The 18066-nt window shown below is 43.8% G+C and overlaps 1 protein-coding gene across 4 annotated transcripts in view; it reads right to left on the minus strand.

Moving 5' to 3' along the window:
* Positions 1-1352: 1352 nt before the first annotated feature.
* The window catches only part of AK1 (adenylate kinase 1), a 48957-nt gene continuing 32243 nt past the window's right edge, over positions 1353-18066 (minus strand). For 3 of the 4 annotated variants that reach the window (XM_079962122.1, XM_079962123.1, XM_079962125.1), the window contains 5 exons: positions 12964-12999; positions 11641-11804; positions 8669-8785; positions 7575-7766; positions 1353-1767 (listed from right to left, as the gene is read on the minus strand). In XM_079962122.1, the coding sequence (XP_079818248.1) occupies positions 1699-1767; positions 7575-7766; positions 8669-8785; positions 11641-11804; positions 12964-12999 (578 nt within the window). In that variant the 3' untranslated portion in view covers positions 1353-1698. Of the gene's footprint in view, positions 1768-7574; positions 7767-8668; positions 8786-11640; positions 11805-12963; positions 13000-13321; positions 13570-18066 lie in introns of those variants that run through there. The other variant, XM_079962124.1, reaches the window with a different exon arrangement.

Here is an 18066-nt window from a genome sequence, read left to right on the forward strand (position 1 = left end):
TCTTCCACCGAAAAACTGGGTCTCTTATTTGTGGTTGTGTTTCTGGGCAGGGGCACTGATAGGAGATGGCCCAGGGGTCCCCAAACCCCAGGCAGTGGGTCCCCTGTCCACATCCCCATCTTTAAAACTTTTTTTAAAAAAGCTTTGCTCATAGAGTAGCTGGTTACCAAGCTAACCAACTTAATTTCCCAGAAGGGTCTATCCGTATACATGTGTGTATGGGGAAATTTGTGCCAATTTCCATCATGGGCCTGTGCAAAAGTCCTTTAAGTATCTGACCACACCCCCTTCCTCTACGCCACCATGCCGTGCTATAACACAAGCAGTGTTATTTTTCTAGAAAAAGAGGTGCTGGAACTCAACATGTTCTCTTAGAATGGCAATGGTGCCCACCTGAGAGGTGCTGGAACTGAGTTCTGGTAAGTTCTGGCTGGAAAAAAAAGCCCTGATATCAAGTAACCACTGAAAAAGCACAGGGGTTTCTTGCCCTGGGGTGGAGCAGCTTTCCTTGCAGAAGCAGAAATACGGCATTCAGAGGATGCATCTGTAATCTAAATAGGGATGGGGAAATCTGCCACTTTTGGTTCTCCTGGGTTCTCATTCCCTGCCTCTACCACATTGCAAATTCATTTTCACATCACATCAGTTTGCAAGTTTTTAAATTAAAGCCCCCATCAAAAATTCATCAGCACTTTAGTGCAAATTTATCACAATGCACACATTTTGTACACAGTTTCCCCTAATTACATATTTTTACAAAGTGATTTATTGGGTTACATTTCAAAGGGTGGAGACAGATTCCCAGTTATCAGCAGCACCTCTCCTGTCGGTGATGAGTAACATCAGCTAATCATTTCAGAGCATTATAAAGTGTTGGTCTTCACTAAAGATGGTTATATCAAACAATGGGTAGAAAGCATGTTATAGCCATCCACTGCCACATGTTGCAAGCCAAGCACTTTAAGTCCTTATGTTCTACCTTCCATGTGACAAGTTATTTTGACTAATATTTGTGTTTATATTTGCAACAGACAGGTGCTGTTATCCTGCATTGTATGGTGAAACTCTAGCTGCATTTTCAAAGCAGGCTCTGGGTTTTTAAAAGATCATGACCCAGCCTTAGCTTTTCTCTGACATTCCACTGAATTACTAGGATCAGAGAACGTCCCCTTTGCAGCCTCATTTTACATGCCACTCATCCAGAGAAAATAAGATCTCCTTCTCTGGATACTCTGCAGTGGGATAAACATGCAGTTTCCTGCCCTTAATCAACCTCTGAACATAACATGAGAGCTTTTCCTGTTAAAGAAGAAGGGGGGAAGGGGGTAAAAGATAAAAAAAAAAATCTCAGCTCATGAAAGTGAACTTTACTTTGGAGAGAAGGTTAGGGAGCCAAACATAATGTCCTTGAAATTTCCTCCAACGAGGCTCCGTCCACGAAAACAGGATAACACCACTTCCGCTGTCACAACCCCTGAGATGAAATCGGAGATGAAGCAGGCGAGAGGAGGGGGGCTAGAGAGGCTCATGTGGGGAGGCAAAGAGGGGGCTCCTCTGCATGGATCTGAGGCAAGATTGAGTGGGAAGGGGAGGGGGCATCAGGAACGGAGATTCACTGGTGGTGGGGAAGAGAGTGAGAGAGGAGAGAACTGTGGGGGTGGGGGGGGTGGAGACCAACAGGTGCTCTTGCCTGCGATTTTACTTCAGGGCATCCAGGTGAGTGCAGACCTGTTGGAACACTTCGTCCACTGAGCCTTCGGCATTAAGCTGAGGAGAGAAGGGAAGATGCATTTAGCAATTTGGGGCAGCCAAAGCCTTGCCGCTAGTACAAAACACTATCATCACACTTTGAGCAAAACCTTAACATCGCCCCCCCCCCACCGCACAGCTGACAGCATCGCCAGCAATTCTAAGCCATTCTACTATGCACCCACCTTAATTTTGTGATGGTAAAAATTGTTTTAAACTGTTTTCAGTACTGCTTTTTAATGCTGTAACCTGCCTTGGGACCTTAGGGTGGAGGGCAGGTAAAGAATAAAGCAGAGCCCACCAACCCACTTTGATTTTATTTATTTTTTTGCATCCTGTTCATGGCAAGAACCCTATAAAAATTAAACCGCTTGATGCATTTGTATAGACAACAAGTAGAAAACACCTGTGCCCCCTCCAGATGCTGCAGGACGCTGACTCCCATCAACCCCCACTGCCATGGCCAATGGGCAGAGATGATAGGAGCTGGAGTCCAACAATATTTGGAGGTGCTCCATCCCTGGCACAGAAGCAGGATTAAAGAAAGGATCCATGTTACCTTGATTTGCATGATTTATACAGGTTGCAGCTTTGGGGGTAGGGAGGTGCATGTGTGCAGAATTTCCATTTTAATATAAATAATAATTAGTAGAGAACAAGCACAAACCCCGGCTTCATGCTGCCCATGTGTCCTGGGAGTGTAGTCAAAAAATGATATGCCGCTCAAGAGATCTGGATGCTGGATCAGCCCAAAGACCCCTCTGGTCTATCATCCTGTTCTGACAGTGGCCAACAAAATCCCAACAAGAAGTCACGGCCAGAGTGCAACAGCGCTCTTCCCTCCTCTGACTCCCATCAACTCGTGTTCAGAGGCATACTGCCTCTGTAGCCGTTGATAGCCTTACTCCCCATGAATTTGTCTAAACCTCTTGTAAAGCTATCTTTCCAAAACTCTTTTTAAAGCCAAGTTTCTTCCTACTTCTCTCTCTCTTTTTCTCTTTCTTTCACACACACACTTTTTAAAGTAGCATCGGAGGACTCTAATTTTGATCAGAGTAGCAGCTTGAAAGGATATTTAGCCCCTTTAGGAATTTTTTTTTGGAGATTTTACCAGGACTTGTATACGGCTGGAAAAGAAGACTTAGAAAAAATCGAGGACTATCTAAGGAGAATAAACTACCAAAGATTCCAACAGAAAAGAAGGACCAGCTGAATGCACCAAATACAATGATGGAGGTACAATCAGCAATAGAACATTCCAAATTAGGCACATCACCAGGCCCAGATGAACTTACAGCGAAATATTACAAAAAATGAAATGATCATGAGCTGGTGTTACCATTGAAGGATGTTGATGATATATCATAATAAGATAATCTATATAATATAATGAATAAAGGAAAACTACCAAATTCATGGAAAGATGCCTACATTTCATTAATTCCAAAACAAGACACTGAACAATGATTATAAACTTATTAAAAGATTATTAAAAGATGTATTAAAAGACATTATTCATAATGATCAAGCGGGTTTTCTTCCTGGTCAACAAATGAAATATAATATGAAGAATATAATAGACATAATAGAATATTTGGATACCAGGAATGATAAGCAAGCAGCACTGATGTTTGTTGATGCAGAAAAGGCCTTTGACAATATTTCCTGGAATTTTATGAAAAAGAACTTAGAGATGATGGATGTAGGGCAATCCTTCCTACATCTAGGAGCTATATACTCTGAACAGAAAGCCATGCTGATTGTTAATAATGTTATAACTGAAAATTGTGAAATTACAAAGGGAACGAGACAGGGATGTTATCTGTCACCATTATTATTTATTACTGTTTTAGAAGTTCTGGCAAGAGCTATAAGATCAGATGAAGGTGTAAAAGGAATCAGGGTGGAGCAGAAAGAATATAAATTGAAAGCCTTTACAGACGATTTAGTAATAACAGTAGAATATCCTTTATCCGCTGTACCAAAAGCACTGGAAAGAATTCAGGAATTTGTAGCTGGTTTCAGACTTAATAAAGTAAAAACGAAAATGTTGATCAAAAAGTATGACTGTACAATTGAAAGAAAAGCTTCAACAGATCACAGAAATAAATCCCAAAGACAAAATATTTAGGGGTATGGTTAACTGCCAAAATTATATATTTAAGGACAATTACATACCTATGTGGAAAAAAATAAAGAGGGATTTGAAGGTGTGGGGAAGGATGATATTATCATTTTGGGGAAGGATTTCTGCTGTGATGTGAAAATAAATGTGCTTCCGAAAATGTTGTTTTTATTTCAATCAATCCCTGTGGTGAGCAGGGTCGGACACTTCGGGGAATGGCAAAAAGTAGTATCTAGATTTATCTGGAAAGGGAAGAAGCCAAGAATAAAATGTAAGTTTTATATATATAACTTAAATATAAGAGGTGGCTTCTCCCTGCTAGATCTATATATATATTATGAGATTTTCTGTCTTTGCTTGCTACGGGATTGGATATTGTTGAAAAATACAAATTTACTAGATATGGAAAATTATGACAGCAGATTTGGGTGGCATGCATATTTATGGTATGAGAAAGTAAAAGTTGCCAAAGGATTCCTGAACCACATAATAAGAAAGTCAATACACAAGGTATGGAATAGATATAAAAATTAAGTTTACTGGAACGGAAAACACCTTGGTGGCTCTCACCCTTGGAAGCGGTTTCAGTTAAAAAGTTACCGTAAATATGAAAGGAAATTGGGCCACCTATAGAGATTTGTTAATGGAGGCAGAAGACTAGTTAAAACTGGGGGAAAATTGAAGACGTAAAAGAATTTATGACATATTGGTTACAATACCACCAGGTAAATGATATTTTTAAGATAAAAGAAACGGGTTTGATACAGTAAGATCAAAGGTTTGAAATAGACCTGTTGCACAATAATGTGAAAGTATTATCGAAAATGTACAAATTATTGTTGGAATGGCATACAAAGGATGAGGAAGTTAAAGCCGTAATGATACATTGGGCTAGGGATTTTGGGTATAATATTGAAAAGAAATCTTGGGAGAAGCAATGGAGAGAAGAAATCAACTTCCCTGCATGCTGTTCATTGAAAGAAAATTATATGAAAATGATGTATTGTTGGTACCTTACACCAAGTAAAATTGAAAAAGATGTATAAAGTGAGTTTAAAATTATGTTGGAAATGTAAGGAGAAGGAATGTACTTTTTACCATATGTGGTGGGCTTGTAATAAGGTAAAGACGTTCTGGGAGATGATTTACAATGAATTAAAGAAAATGTTTAAAAAGACATTTGTTAAAAAAAATGAGAGGCCTTTTTGTTAGATATAGTAGGTGAAGAGATACCTAGAGAAGATAAACGACTATTTATGTATACAACAACACCAGCGAGAGTATTGCTAGCCCACAATTGGAAAAATGAAGAGGTACCATTGAAAGAAGAATGGCAGGCGAAACTGATGAACTATGTGGAGATGGCGAAATTGACAGGAAAGATCCGAAACCAGGAAGATCAAGTATTTGAAAAAGACTGGAATAAATTTTTACACTATCTGTAAAACCACTGTAAACATTTAAAATCACTGGCAGGAATGTAAAGATGCTTGTAATGTGAAATTTATTATATGGTTTTTCTTAATGGAACAATTAGTAGTTGGATAATTTAAAAGGATGCAGATATTTTTTTATTACAGAAAGAACCTATGGAAGGAGGGAGGGAAATCTGATGGTTCAAAGGAACCTTTTCTTTTTCTTTTTGGATATGTGAAATGGTTAATGTAAAGATATATAGAAATGTAAAAACTAATTTTAAAAAGTAATTAAAAAAGTAAAAGAAAGGCTATTTAGCCCCTTCTTTCCTTGCACTGCTTTCCTCAAGCCTTCTAAATATTCAAAGTAGAAATATATGTTTACAAAAAAACCAGAAGCCGTCCTATTAGCTATAGTAGGTAGAGAAATATATAAGTAGGATAAAACACTGTTCTTATATGCAGCAACTGCAGCGAGTATGTTATTAGCCCAAAGATGGAAAGAGGAAGATTTACCAGTGAAAGGAAAGCGGCAGATGAAATTACTGGACTATGCCAAATTGGCGAAACTGGCGGGAAAATTTCGGAACCATAAGGATCAGACTTTTCTGAAAGACTGGAATAAATTTACGTTCTATTTGAAAGACAACTGTAAAGAACTAACATTGCTAGTAGGGTTACTGGAGGTTTTGCAAGGTTAAAATGATTATGATTTAAGAAATATAAGAAAATGCAGTATATAGAGAACAGGTTTGAAAGCCATTGGCCGGGGAGGAGGGAAGTCATGGGGTTATGAAGCCAAATGTTTTATTTATCTATCTTTGTTTATATGGTGTCATGCATGAAAATATTTCTAAAACCAATAAAAAATATTTTTTAAAAAAACATTTAAAGTGTTCTTATGTCACTTTCAACAGTCATGGCTTCCTCCAAAGAATTCTGGGAAGTGTAGTTTGTTAACAGTGCAGGGGATTTCCAGCTTTGTGAGGGGGTCTCCTAACAACCCTCAGCACCCAAAACAAACGACACTCCCCTTGATTCTTTGACATAAGCCATGTTTTGAATCTGGCTTCTCGCTAAACTTGCCTGTTAGCATTTTATTTCATTCTCGTTGCTTTCTGTATAAAGCATCTAACAAATGTAATAAATAACACTAGTTTAGCAAGAAGTCCGACATCTCCTTGAGCTGCTCTTCTCAGGGAGGATTCCAGCACAAGGCACCAAACGCAACCAGAGCTCTCTGTGCCAAAGTGCTATGAATCTTGGGAGTTACCTTCCTCCCCGCCCAAGCACAGCTTCCTCTCCTCTCTGTCCACTTCTGCCCCTAAATCCTCACACTGTCTCCATCAGCCTGGCGCCCCCTCTTCCGCCCTGTGGGGCCTGTGGATTACTCACTGCCTTGCTATGCCAAGCATCTGGAGGCCTGGTAGACACTTCCTTTGGAGTTATGAATGAAGCCAGGACATCTTCAAGAGACACAGTGAGGCATCCCATGTTGTGACTGAACTCCCCCTCGCCCTCACTTTAAAATGAACCAGAACCTCACCGCCCCCTGCTGAAAGGAAGGGCTCCTCCAGAAAACGCATTTATCCAGCACCCAGCCTGATTGGCTTGCACAAAGCTTGCTCTGTAGTTAGACAGAAAAAACCCTTTCCATTGTTCATTCAGGATTATTTGTGCTCATGATGGCATCTAGCATTCAATGCTGTTTGTACCTGGAGACATCTCAGGGTGCACACGCTGCTTTGTTTCCATACAGTGAATATCCTGCAACTTCTTGCTGAAATCCTGTAACTTTTCATAGCACAAATGGTCCAGTTCATTATTATTTTTTGTAGTCCCACTTTTGTTGTGTTGTAGGGCAAGGGTGCCAGGTTCAAATAATGCAGTAACCTTGCGGGAAGCGTTGAAGGACCGCTGACAAAGCAGAATGATGTGAGGACTGTCTAATATAAACCCGCTTGAATCCCCCTCACAAAATACTGATAGTCTAGAGCAGGGATAGGCAAACTCCGGCCCTGCAGATGTTTGGGACTACAATTCCCATCATCCCTGACCACTGGTCCTATTAGCTAAGCTAATAAAAAAGCTGGAACTGTTGAACAAACAAATCATCTCACCCCCAGAACAATTATCTGGACAGACCAAGTTCATCACCCATGAGTGGAGTGTCCAACTTGGAGAAGTGGTGGCCATTTTGCAGCAACACTTAGTTGCTTTCTGCTCTCCTGCATCCTTTGTCCTTGCGAGCGGAGGGAGACAAATGGGTGGACGATGGGACTCACCTTACGGACAATGCCCCTTTTCTCATAGAAGGCAATGACAGGCTCAGTGGCCTTGTAGTACGTCTCCAGCCTCTTCTTGATTGTCTCCTCGTTATCGTCGACTCGTCCGCTCGTCTCCCCGCGCTTCAGCAGGCGCTTCACCATTGTTTCCTTGCCAGCGTCCACGTAGAGCAGCAATGTTGGGGGTGCGATCTGAGAAGGGAGGCAACATGGAGGGGTCAGGGAGTAGGGTGGGGGAGAGGAAGAGAAGATGGAAATGATAACTGCGCCGGCCTAAATTCTCCAGTCCCAGCCAGCACAGCAGCTAAGCAACATCTGGAAGGCCACAGGCTCCACAGGGCCTGGTCTAATTCAAAGTTCCGTATGTGGTTCTCCAACCTCACTTAATTCTCACAACAACTTTGTAGGGTAGGTTGGGATGAGAGGCAATGACTGGCCCAAGTTCACCCCGTGAGCTTCATGGTTGAGTGGGAATTTGAACCCTGGTCTTTCAGGTCACAGTCCAGAACACTGGAAATGGCTGGAGACTGAATCTCCACCTGGGGAGAGTGGGCTTAGACCCCAAGCTACTAGTCACCTTGTCCAGATTTTTTCAATCTGTGCTCAAGTCTTATCTGCCCAGGCTTCTAGGAATGTAAAATAAACCAGCAGTTATTTGCCAAGCTTACAACAGGCTAGGGGAACAATGCTGCCATCTTGTGCTGTCTCAGGGAATCCCAGGCAGGAAACGCTCAAAATAATACTGCTTCCAAACCATCACCACTGATGCACAAGAGAGAAGCTCACTTTCCCCGATTACATACATCACTGTACACACTCTTGGGCTGGAAAACTGCATTGCAACACCTGGAAAAGTGCAAAAGTTGAAGGATAGCTGCATTTCAGATTGCATGTCATTTCAGAAAGTGCAAACCAGGTAGGTTCAAATCAAAATCCGTAGCAAATATCTCCCCACACCATTCCTCTTCATAATCCTGAATGTTTAGGGTTCCAACCAGAATAAAGGGTCTCTCTTTCCATCCACCCCATTCTGGTTGGGTCAATCATCCTCTGGTTCAGCCCTTCCCAACTCATCCCACCCACTCCACACTTACCTTCTTCTCAAACTCCTCGCCCTGCTTCACTTCCCGGGGGTAGCCATCAATCAGGTAACCCTTGGAGGTGTCTGCCTTAGCCACCATGGCGTCCCTCAGCATGTCCAGGACGGTGTCCTGTGAGCAGAGAAGGGAAATGCCATGAAGTTAACACCACACGAGCGCTCTGCAAACTGTGGGGGCCTGTGATCAGGAGACCTAGAGGTGCCCCAGCAGTGGCTGGTACCCATTATGACTGGCAAAGCAGGAGGGCAACAGTAGGTGGCGCCAGAGTCAATGGCCTCTGAGGTCCCTTCCAACTTTATCATTCTGTGATTCATTTCAGTTGCATACAGACTTCCTTTCAATAAGAGGAGAGGACAAATGGGTTGGAGGGATCTCAAGTAAAAAAAAAAAAGGTGGCTTTATGCAAGTATTCTTTGAGGCAGCTCCCGTCATAAGGCATGGAGTCATTTGCAAGGGACTTTCTACTTCAACAGGTGGTGGAGCTGATATAAACACTGATATAGAGACCAAGGAATTATTGACTGTTCTTTAAATGGTTGCTCAGCTACCTATAGCTCAAACCTGGAAGGCCGCAGGTGGCGCTGTGGGTTAAAGCCTCAGCGCCTAGGACTTGCCGATCGAAAGGTCGGCGGTTCGAATCCCTGCGGCGGGGTGCGCTCCCGCTGCTCGGTCCCAGCGCCTGCCAACCTAGCAGTTCGAAAGCACCTCCGGGTGCAAGTAGATAAATAGGGACCGCTTACCAGCGGGAAGGTAAACGGCGTTTCCGTGTGCGGCTCTGGCTCGCCAGAGCAGCGATGTCACGCTGGCCACGTGACCCGGAAGTGTCTCCGGACAGCGCTGGCCCCTGGCCTCTTAAGTGAGATGGGCGCACAACCCCAGAGTCTGTCAAGACTGGCCCGTACGGGCAGGGGTACCTTTACCTTTACCTTTTTTACCACTGAGAAAATAACCCATAACTTAAAAGTGATAAATGGAACAGTAAAACTGGGTGAATTTTATGCAATATGGTGGCCATTTATCACAAGCGCTCGAATTGGAGAACAGCCTTTACCACAGGTGTCACGGACTTTGAAGATGCCCAAACTCAGAACAAAAGGGGAAAACGTGCTAAGAGGAAGGCACATTTGGCAAACCCTCACCTTGATCAACTCCTGCCCGGAAACCTATGTCTTCACTGAGGAAAGACGTGTGGATCCAGAATTAGCCTCCACAGTCACTTTAAGACTATGTTCATGGAAGACAATTTTACTCAGCTATGAGTGATTGCCAAAGAAGAAGAATACTGTAATGTACTCTACGTGGGACTACCTTTGAAGTTGACTTGGAAACTATAACTAATCCAGAGTGTGGCAGCTAGACTGGTGACTGGGAGTGGATACTGGAACCATATAATACCTGTCCTAAAGGATCTACACTGGCTCCCAGTAGATTTCTGAGCACAATTCAAAGGGTTGGTGCTGATCTTTAAAGCCCTAAAAGTCTTTGACCCTATATACCTGAAGGAATGTATACCATTATTCAGCCCAGACCCTGAGATCTAGCTCCAAGGGCTTTCTGGTGGTTCCCTCACTGCATTCTTGGTAGTGGCACCCGCCCTGTAGAATGCCCACCCATCAGATGTCGAGGAAATAAAAAACTACACAACTTTTAGAAGACATCTGAAAGCATCCCTGTATCAGGAAGTGTTTAAAGTTTGATGTTATATCATGTTTTTATATGTGTTGGAAGCTGCCCAGAGTAGCTGGGTAGGGCAAGGACGTTTGGATAATTTGTATGGATGAATAAGAATCAATTATGTTACTGTATAACCTGATATCTGCTTTGGAGGTAGTGGTGGAGGTGAATGTTATGTTATGGGGAATGTTATGTTATGGGTTTGTTATTACATATGTATATATAACACAAGAAAAACTATTTAATTGGAAGAGAAAGGTGGCAGACTGGTAGAGGGAAGATCTTAACTAGGTAGAAAAAAGAGGGAAATTGGGTATTTTTAGCCTGGTAAAGAGGAGACTGAAAAGAGATATGATAGCCATCTTCAAATATCTAACGCGCTGTCATATGGAAGATGTAGGAAGCTTGCTTTCTCCTGCTCTGGAGGGTAGGACCCAAACCAAGGGCTTCAAGTTTCAAGAAAGGAGATTGTAGACTCTCCTTCTTTGGAGGTTTTTAAGCAGAGGGATGCTTTAGTAGAGATAGAATCATACAATCATAGAGTTGGAAGAGACCACAAGGGCCATCGAGTCCAACCCCCTGCCAAGCAGGAAACCCCATCAGAGCACTCCTGACATATGGTTGTCAAGCCTCTGCTTAAAGACCTCCAAAGAAGGAGACTCCACCACACTCCTTGGCAGCAAATTCCACTGTCAAACAGCTCTTATTGTCAGGAAGTTCTTCCTAATGTTTAGGTGGAATCTTCTTTCTTGTAGTTTGGATCCATTGCTCTGTGTCCGCTTCTCTGGAGCAGCAGAAAACAACCTTTCTCCCTCCTCTATGTGACATCCTTTTATATATTTGAACATGGCTATCATATCACCCCTTAACCTCCTCTTCTCCAGGCTAAACATGCCCAGCTCCCTTAGCCGTTCCTCATAAGGCATCGTTTCCAGGCCTTTGACCATTTTGGTTGCCCTCCTCTGGACACCCTCCAGTTTGTCAGTGTCCTTCTTGAACTGTGGTGCCCAGAACTGGACACAGTACTCCAGGTGAGGTCTGACCAGAGCAGAATACAGTGGCACTATTACTTCTCTTGATCTAGATGCTATACTCCTATTGATGCAGCCCAGAATTGCATTGGCTTTTTTAGCTGCCGCGTCACACTGTTGGCTCATGTCAAGTTTGTGGTCAACTGCACAGGGTTGAACTAGAAGACCGTTGGTGTCCCTTCCAACGCGACAATTCTAAAAAGAGCATTGAAGGCAGGGCCCTGTCAGAACAAACCCCATTTATTCCCACCATAAACTCACCAGTGGAACTAACTCTCCCTTCTCCATGATGGCCGACAGTTTCTTCCCCCTGTCTGAGCCAGAGCTGACCTCTGCTCTCAGGAGGTCGCCAGTGGATAGGTGGGTGTAACCATACTTCTGAACAATCCTCTCACACTGTGTCCCCTTTCCTGAGCCAGGCCCGCCTGCAACACAACACAAGACATTTCCGCCACAGAGTCTAGGAAGAGAAACGCCTGGTACCCACTGGGACGGATGAGGTGGAGGGAATGGCAGGTGCAGCCACAGCCAAAGACAGGCAGAACCAACAAATTATATACCCCCATCCTTCTCCCCGCTTCTCTTTTTCCAATCCAAAGTTCAGTTTGTCACATGACCACATCAGTTTGCAAAAAACCCTCATGAAAATTCATCAGCATTATTGTGTGAATTTCTCCTCATAAACTCATTTTTGTATGCAGATTTTCAAAACAAATGCTGTTTTGCAAAGCAATTCCCCCTAGCATAATGCGCATCTCTATGTTGCTTTCATTAATATACGCAATTTAATGGACGCCCACCCCCACCCCAGGGTGTAAGTGAATTTTTGTAACACATTACTTTGCAGGAGAACTGCATTGCAAAACTTGGATAATAATGAGGTTTAAAGCTCTGCTGCGTTTTGTTTCGTGGTACTGTTTCTGAAGGTGTGGGTCAGACAGGTTCACCTTTAAATGCAAACTCCCCTACCCCTACTCCAACTGTGACTGCCTACTGGGGAGAGGTTGGCTGAGGATCCCTGGAAGGATGGAAGCCTGAACAGCTGGGGGGGGGGCACCAGGAATCCTATGCTTGTTATTGTTGTTACTCTTCCTTGGGATTTTAACATGCCCCAGATCATGTTACAGCAGGGGGCCAGTCCACTGTCCCTCAGACCTTGTGGGGGGCCGGACTATATTTTTTTTGGGGGGGGGGAATGAAAAAATTCCTATGCCCCACAAATAACCCAGAGATGCATTTTAAATAAAAGCACATATTCTACTCATGTAAAAACACCAGGCAGGCCCCACAAATCACCCAGAGATACAATTTAAATAAAAGGACACATTCTACTCATGTAAAAACAAGCTGATTCCTGGACCGTCCGCGGGCTGGATTTAGAAGGCGATTGGGCCAGATCCGGCCTGCAGGCCTTAATTTGCCTATCCATGCCCCAGATCCTTCCTTAATATACTCCAGCCAACCCTTCAGTGGTAAGTTCCTCACTTTTATTAATGTTCCTGTTCCTGTTTGTTTGGAAATCTATGAGCTGGATGAGAGATCTATTTCTGCATCAGGCTGACTAGCAACCTCTCCTATACTTACCAACTACAAAGATGATCTTGTGGTTTTTCAATTTTTCTGGGAGGGGGAAAAGAAGGAACAAGACAATGTTAAGCTCTGGGAGGCAAGCACTTGTGGACATTTACCAGATGCCCGCCCAGAGAGAGATATTCAGCAGAAAGCAAGTGCTGATACACACACACACACACACACACACACACACACACACACACGTGTGCTATTGCTGCTGCTCTCCACCCCAGCCCCTTGCCAAATGGAAGGCGCTCAGCCTTTGCTTTTGGGCAATGTGAACAGAAGCCAGCTTCCAGCTTCCAAAGGATTTCAGACAAGCCCTAAGGCCGTCAGATGCAAAGATCGCTGCCTTCCCTCCCAGGATTACCTCTGCCTGCTTTAACTATGGGATCTTCCACACAGGAGCACTGGGCACCCATCTTCCCTCCAAAACTGGTAGCTCCTTTTCGCTGCTTTGATTCCCGTCCTGTCCTTCCTCCTTGTTCCCGCCCCCCAGAAAGCCTCTCTTTTCCTGCTTAGTACATTTTTTGTCCATGAGCCTCTGGGCACCCTGCCCTCCACAGCTGGGGCTGGGGCTGGGCTTAGTCTGGGCTTTTTAGGGAGGCCTTGTGGCTCAGAGTCCAACACAGGTTGCCAGGGAGACCGTTGCTAAGGCCCAGTAGATGCCAGAGCTCAATTGTTTCATGCAGCATCTGCAGGGGGCCAAGAATCCAATACGGGTGGAGGATTCCAGATGTGCTCCCTTTTGCAAACAGAGCCTGGATCCAGCCCAGGAGGACCCAGAGTCATAGAATCATAGAGTCATAGGATCATAGAGTTCAAAGGGACCTCATGCACTGCTCCATGTTAGTGTAAGATGATCTGTTGCTTTGAGTGCCTCTCCTCAGCACAATTCAAATTTGACTCTTGAGAGAAGCTGGAGGAATCTTGAACTCATTTGAAAAATTTATCAGATGTATTCCAGTTACAGGAAGAGGAAGTAACTAAGCATCTTGAGGTGAGGCAAAATAAAATCCAGAAATATGGGGAGAGCGGATTCTTTATAGTCTAAACCCCCAGCGGCACTAGCTGTGGGAAGCTTGATTTGTTTTGGGTGGTAGGAAACAGAACTTCTACAACAGAAACCAACACAAGTAGGACCCGTTACATTCACAGCCCGCTAAAGTGCCAGTTACAGTGGACAGTCTTAAAATCTGGATATAATTTAAATCTAAAAATAAAACAATCTAAATGGAGGAGGCCGTCTCACTATGAATCTTTTTCAACTCCAATCTGCACTCAGAATCCAAGAGAGGCTCTTGCTAAAATTAGTAATAATGTAAGATGGTATGAGACTGAGCAAAGAGAGCTGGAGAAACTCCCTCTCAAGGACAGGTTTCGATGGTTAGGGGCTTGCGTGCTTGTTTGTTTTGTTGCATTTCTATCCCTCCTTTCCTCCAAGGAGCTCCAGGTGGCATACAAAGTTCTAATTTCACCTCACAACAACCCGGCAAGGTAGGATAGGTTGAGAGTACCGTAAGTGACTGGCCCAAGGCGACCCAGTGAGCGGGGATTTGAACCCAGGTCTCCCAGGTCCTAGTCATATCTGCTATACCACAGTGGGGATTTGAACTTGCGTCTCTGTAGCCCTAAAGCCCAGAATATCCATGATGTCACGCTGGATGTAGCCAATGCTATTTTTCCTAGAAAAAGAGGTGCCAGAACTCACCTCCCTTGTTCTCTTAGAATGGCAATGGTGCTCACTGAGAGGTGCCGGAACTGAGTTCCCCTGAGCTGCTGCTGGAAAAAAAGCCCCTTTAAAAGGGTAATCTTGCCCGCAGACTGACCCCAACTCCTTACTTAAAATGCATTGGTGCAGAGGATATTTTTTGCTCACATACACCCTTTTTAGGGCTGGAGCAGGAGGAGTGAGAACTCCTGAGCCCAGTCCTTTCGTAAGCCCCAGGTCTCAGATAGGAAGTAAGAATGAAAAAGAGTGCTTCAGGGCATGTAAAGTAAGAATTTTCTCTCACAACTGAAGGACAATTGTCATGACTGCACTTACCCAGCCATGGGCATAATCAAGTAAATAAATAAAAATACTTACTGGTAACTAATAAGTAGAAATTGTAGAAAGATTTTGACTAATTTTTCTGAGCACTTGGGGTCAAATGAAAGCAATTTAAAACAATTGATTTTGAGACATTTCATTCCAAATCTGCTAGATTGAGCCAGACAGAGGATGATGACGGGGGGGTGTCCTGCCCCAACTCCAATAAATACTGGTTATGCCCGTGTACCCAGCTGTTAATTTCCATGTTATCAAAATGTGGAGTCATCAAGGTTCAGGAATCTGTTCTTTTTATCATCTGTTCACATTTTCTGTGCTTTTTTTTTAATAATAAAAAATGCATGTGGAATTATGGGAATGGTATTATTTCTAGTCTGCAGGTCTTGCTGGCATCAACAGTGTCCAACCTGCTGCCTGACCTGGATGTACAAATCTGCCTCCATACACAGAATTAAGTCTGGATTTGTGTTTTAGAAGCACAACACGGCAAGGTCTCAAAGTGTTGGCATTTGGGGCATTAGGCCACGAATCCACAGCAGGATGGGATTTTGCATGTCCCTTGGTGGGCTTGAGTCAAATTTCAAACTACTGAAAGTTTAATTTGAATTTGAATTTAATTTAATTTATTCTTTTATATGGCATCCTTCCTCCTGAAGGAACCTATGGCAGCCAATAACAATATAACGAAGAACTTTCTAGAAACACTTAAGAAACAACCACATTCCCTCAAGCCAATGATTTCAGAGTAGAGGAATTGTTTTAAATTCCTCCTAAAAGTCAGTAATGGTTTTTGTGAGGGTGCAGGCAGTTTCACCCCCATCTCTTGCATTTTAGGGCAGTGGTGGAGAACCTCAGGCTCAGGGAGAATTGTGGCCCTCTGGGCTTCCTTATCTGGCCCTCAGAACTTCCCAGGGACTGGCTGAGATGACGGGCAGAATCCGCGACCAGGGGAAGGAGACAGTGGAAGAGGACTGGAAGAAATTTAAAATATATCTCAAATACTATTGTAAAATTGAGGAATGTTAAGATGTCAGGGGGTAAGAAGCAGAGAATTGCAGCTGTAACTAAAAAACTAAAGGAAATTTAATGAAAGGGAATTAAGACAATTGACTAAAGGGTTGCTAAAGAATCACTAAACAAGGATGCAGGGATGGGGAGGTATGGGGAAGTCAAAAGAAAGAAGGGCATGAAATTATAATTTTGAAGTTATATTGGTTTAATTGTTTTGTATGTTTTTGTCTGTGTTTTGATTTTCCTGTTTTTCTTTTGTTTGTTTTGTTCTGTTTTTATTATGTGTTTGAAAAACGAATAAAAATTATTTAAAAAAAAAAAAAACAGAACTTCCCAGGCCACATCCTTCACTGGCCCTGCTTTTGCCTGCCTGGGATGTGTCCGAAATCTCTGATTGTGCCCATTCCTTGCCTGGACAGAAGTTAGAGAAGGGGGTGGGGTGGGGGAGTCTAGAAACTAGACTCTGGCCCCGTCCACTGTTTGCACGTGGCCCTTGGAAGGTTGCACTGGATGGGTGAAAACCTAACTGACAGCGAAGGCAGCAGAGCTAAAAATAAAGAGGGTTGGTTTTGGAGCAGTCCACAGCTCAGGGCATCATGAGCAAGCAGCAGGGTGAGGTCTCCTTTAATTACAGCTTTCTAGAATTACAACTGCCTACTTGGGGACATGTGTGGCTTGGGGAAATCTTTTGATGTGCCTGAACCAGAGATGTTTATGTTCTGGGTTCCGTACTGCAGACCGACCTAAAATGCAGAAGGGGTGTTCCAAGGAAAGCCACGTTTGCAGCTAAGAAAGGACAAAGTTGTCTGATTATCATGGTCTGTTGTAGATTATGGGCATGCTGATCCCCATGGGCCAGTCATTCCCAGTGCAGGATAGTGACCCTTGGGACTGGTGGAGCGGAAGGCAAGGAAACCAACACTAGGTGGTGCCAGAGCCAATGGCAGGCAGAGCCCACTAGTTCTAATTTTGCTCCCATCCTCCTCCCTGTTGAGATATACAAAGGAAACACTAAGGGGGGAGAGGTCAGTGAGCGCCATCCCCTGGACTAGTTGCAAAAAGTAAGATGAGCAGCTGAGGACCAGCTGAGTTCAATGGGGCAGGGGCCTTCTTGTCCCAACGGACCACCCCCCGCTGACCTTACTCCTCCTCTAGCACAAGAGGGAGAAATAAACAAGGCAATTTACCAGCCATGCTTTGCTTGCCCCTAATGAGCTATGAGCCAGTGGCAAACCATAGTTTTAAGGCTTGCTAGCAGCACTGGCTTGTCAGGTAGGAGCAAACCTTGACGCTGCGTTTGGACATTGTGGGAAGCCAAACTTAACTGTGGCTTCCTGGGTTGCTTCTCTGACATGTAGCAGAGGAGAAGCACACTAGGTGTGGTTGGACAGCTGAGACCAGCACACCAGCAACCAGCAGCCCTTGCTTATCATGACATATGGACATGGCTGGTAGTGGCTACATCTCAGAACAGAGCAGCTGCTTTTCCTATGGAGGGTCCTCAGTACAATCTCTGTTTAAGAGAATCTCAGATGCAAAGGCCAAGAGAGAGCCTCTGCCCAAGAACTTATTTCTATAGAGAAACTTTCAGACCTGTGAGCCTCCTCCTGAAGTGGCAAAGCCCAGACACAGGCTGACCACCTCAGGAAAACCAGTCAGACCCACACTTTCTGGGCACAGGACAAGTGGAAGTGTGGGTGAGACATTGCTTTCCTCTTGCCCTGTGTGGTTTAGCCTTTGCCCTTCTGCTTTCCCCCAGGATACCTGCTCCTTATTGCTAAATAAAAGCAAATGTCAATCTGGAGAAAACCCAATAGACATTTGCACCAATTCTGTAGTAAAGATTTGAGTTTTTCTAGGGGAAAGCGGTGGGGAAAGCAGAACTGTGGATGAGCCCTGAGTTTGTGCAGTGAACTCACTTTTGTCAGCAAACCAGGTTCCCATTCATTCATTCATTCATTAAAAAACAGGCGGGCTAATACAGCCAATTGTATTTGAAGACATGACAAAAGCATGCAAAAACAATGCTACTCTCAGCCCACATGGTGCAG

This window comes from Podarcis cretensis, assembly GCF_951804945.1.
Source record: "Podarcis cretensis genome assembly, chromosome: Z".
Lineage (NCBI taxonomy): Eukaryota > Metazoa > Chordata > Lepidosauria > Squamata > Lacertidae > Podarcis > Podarcis cretensis.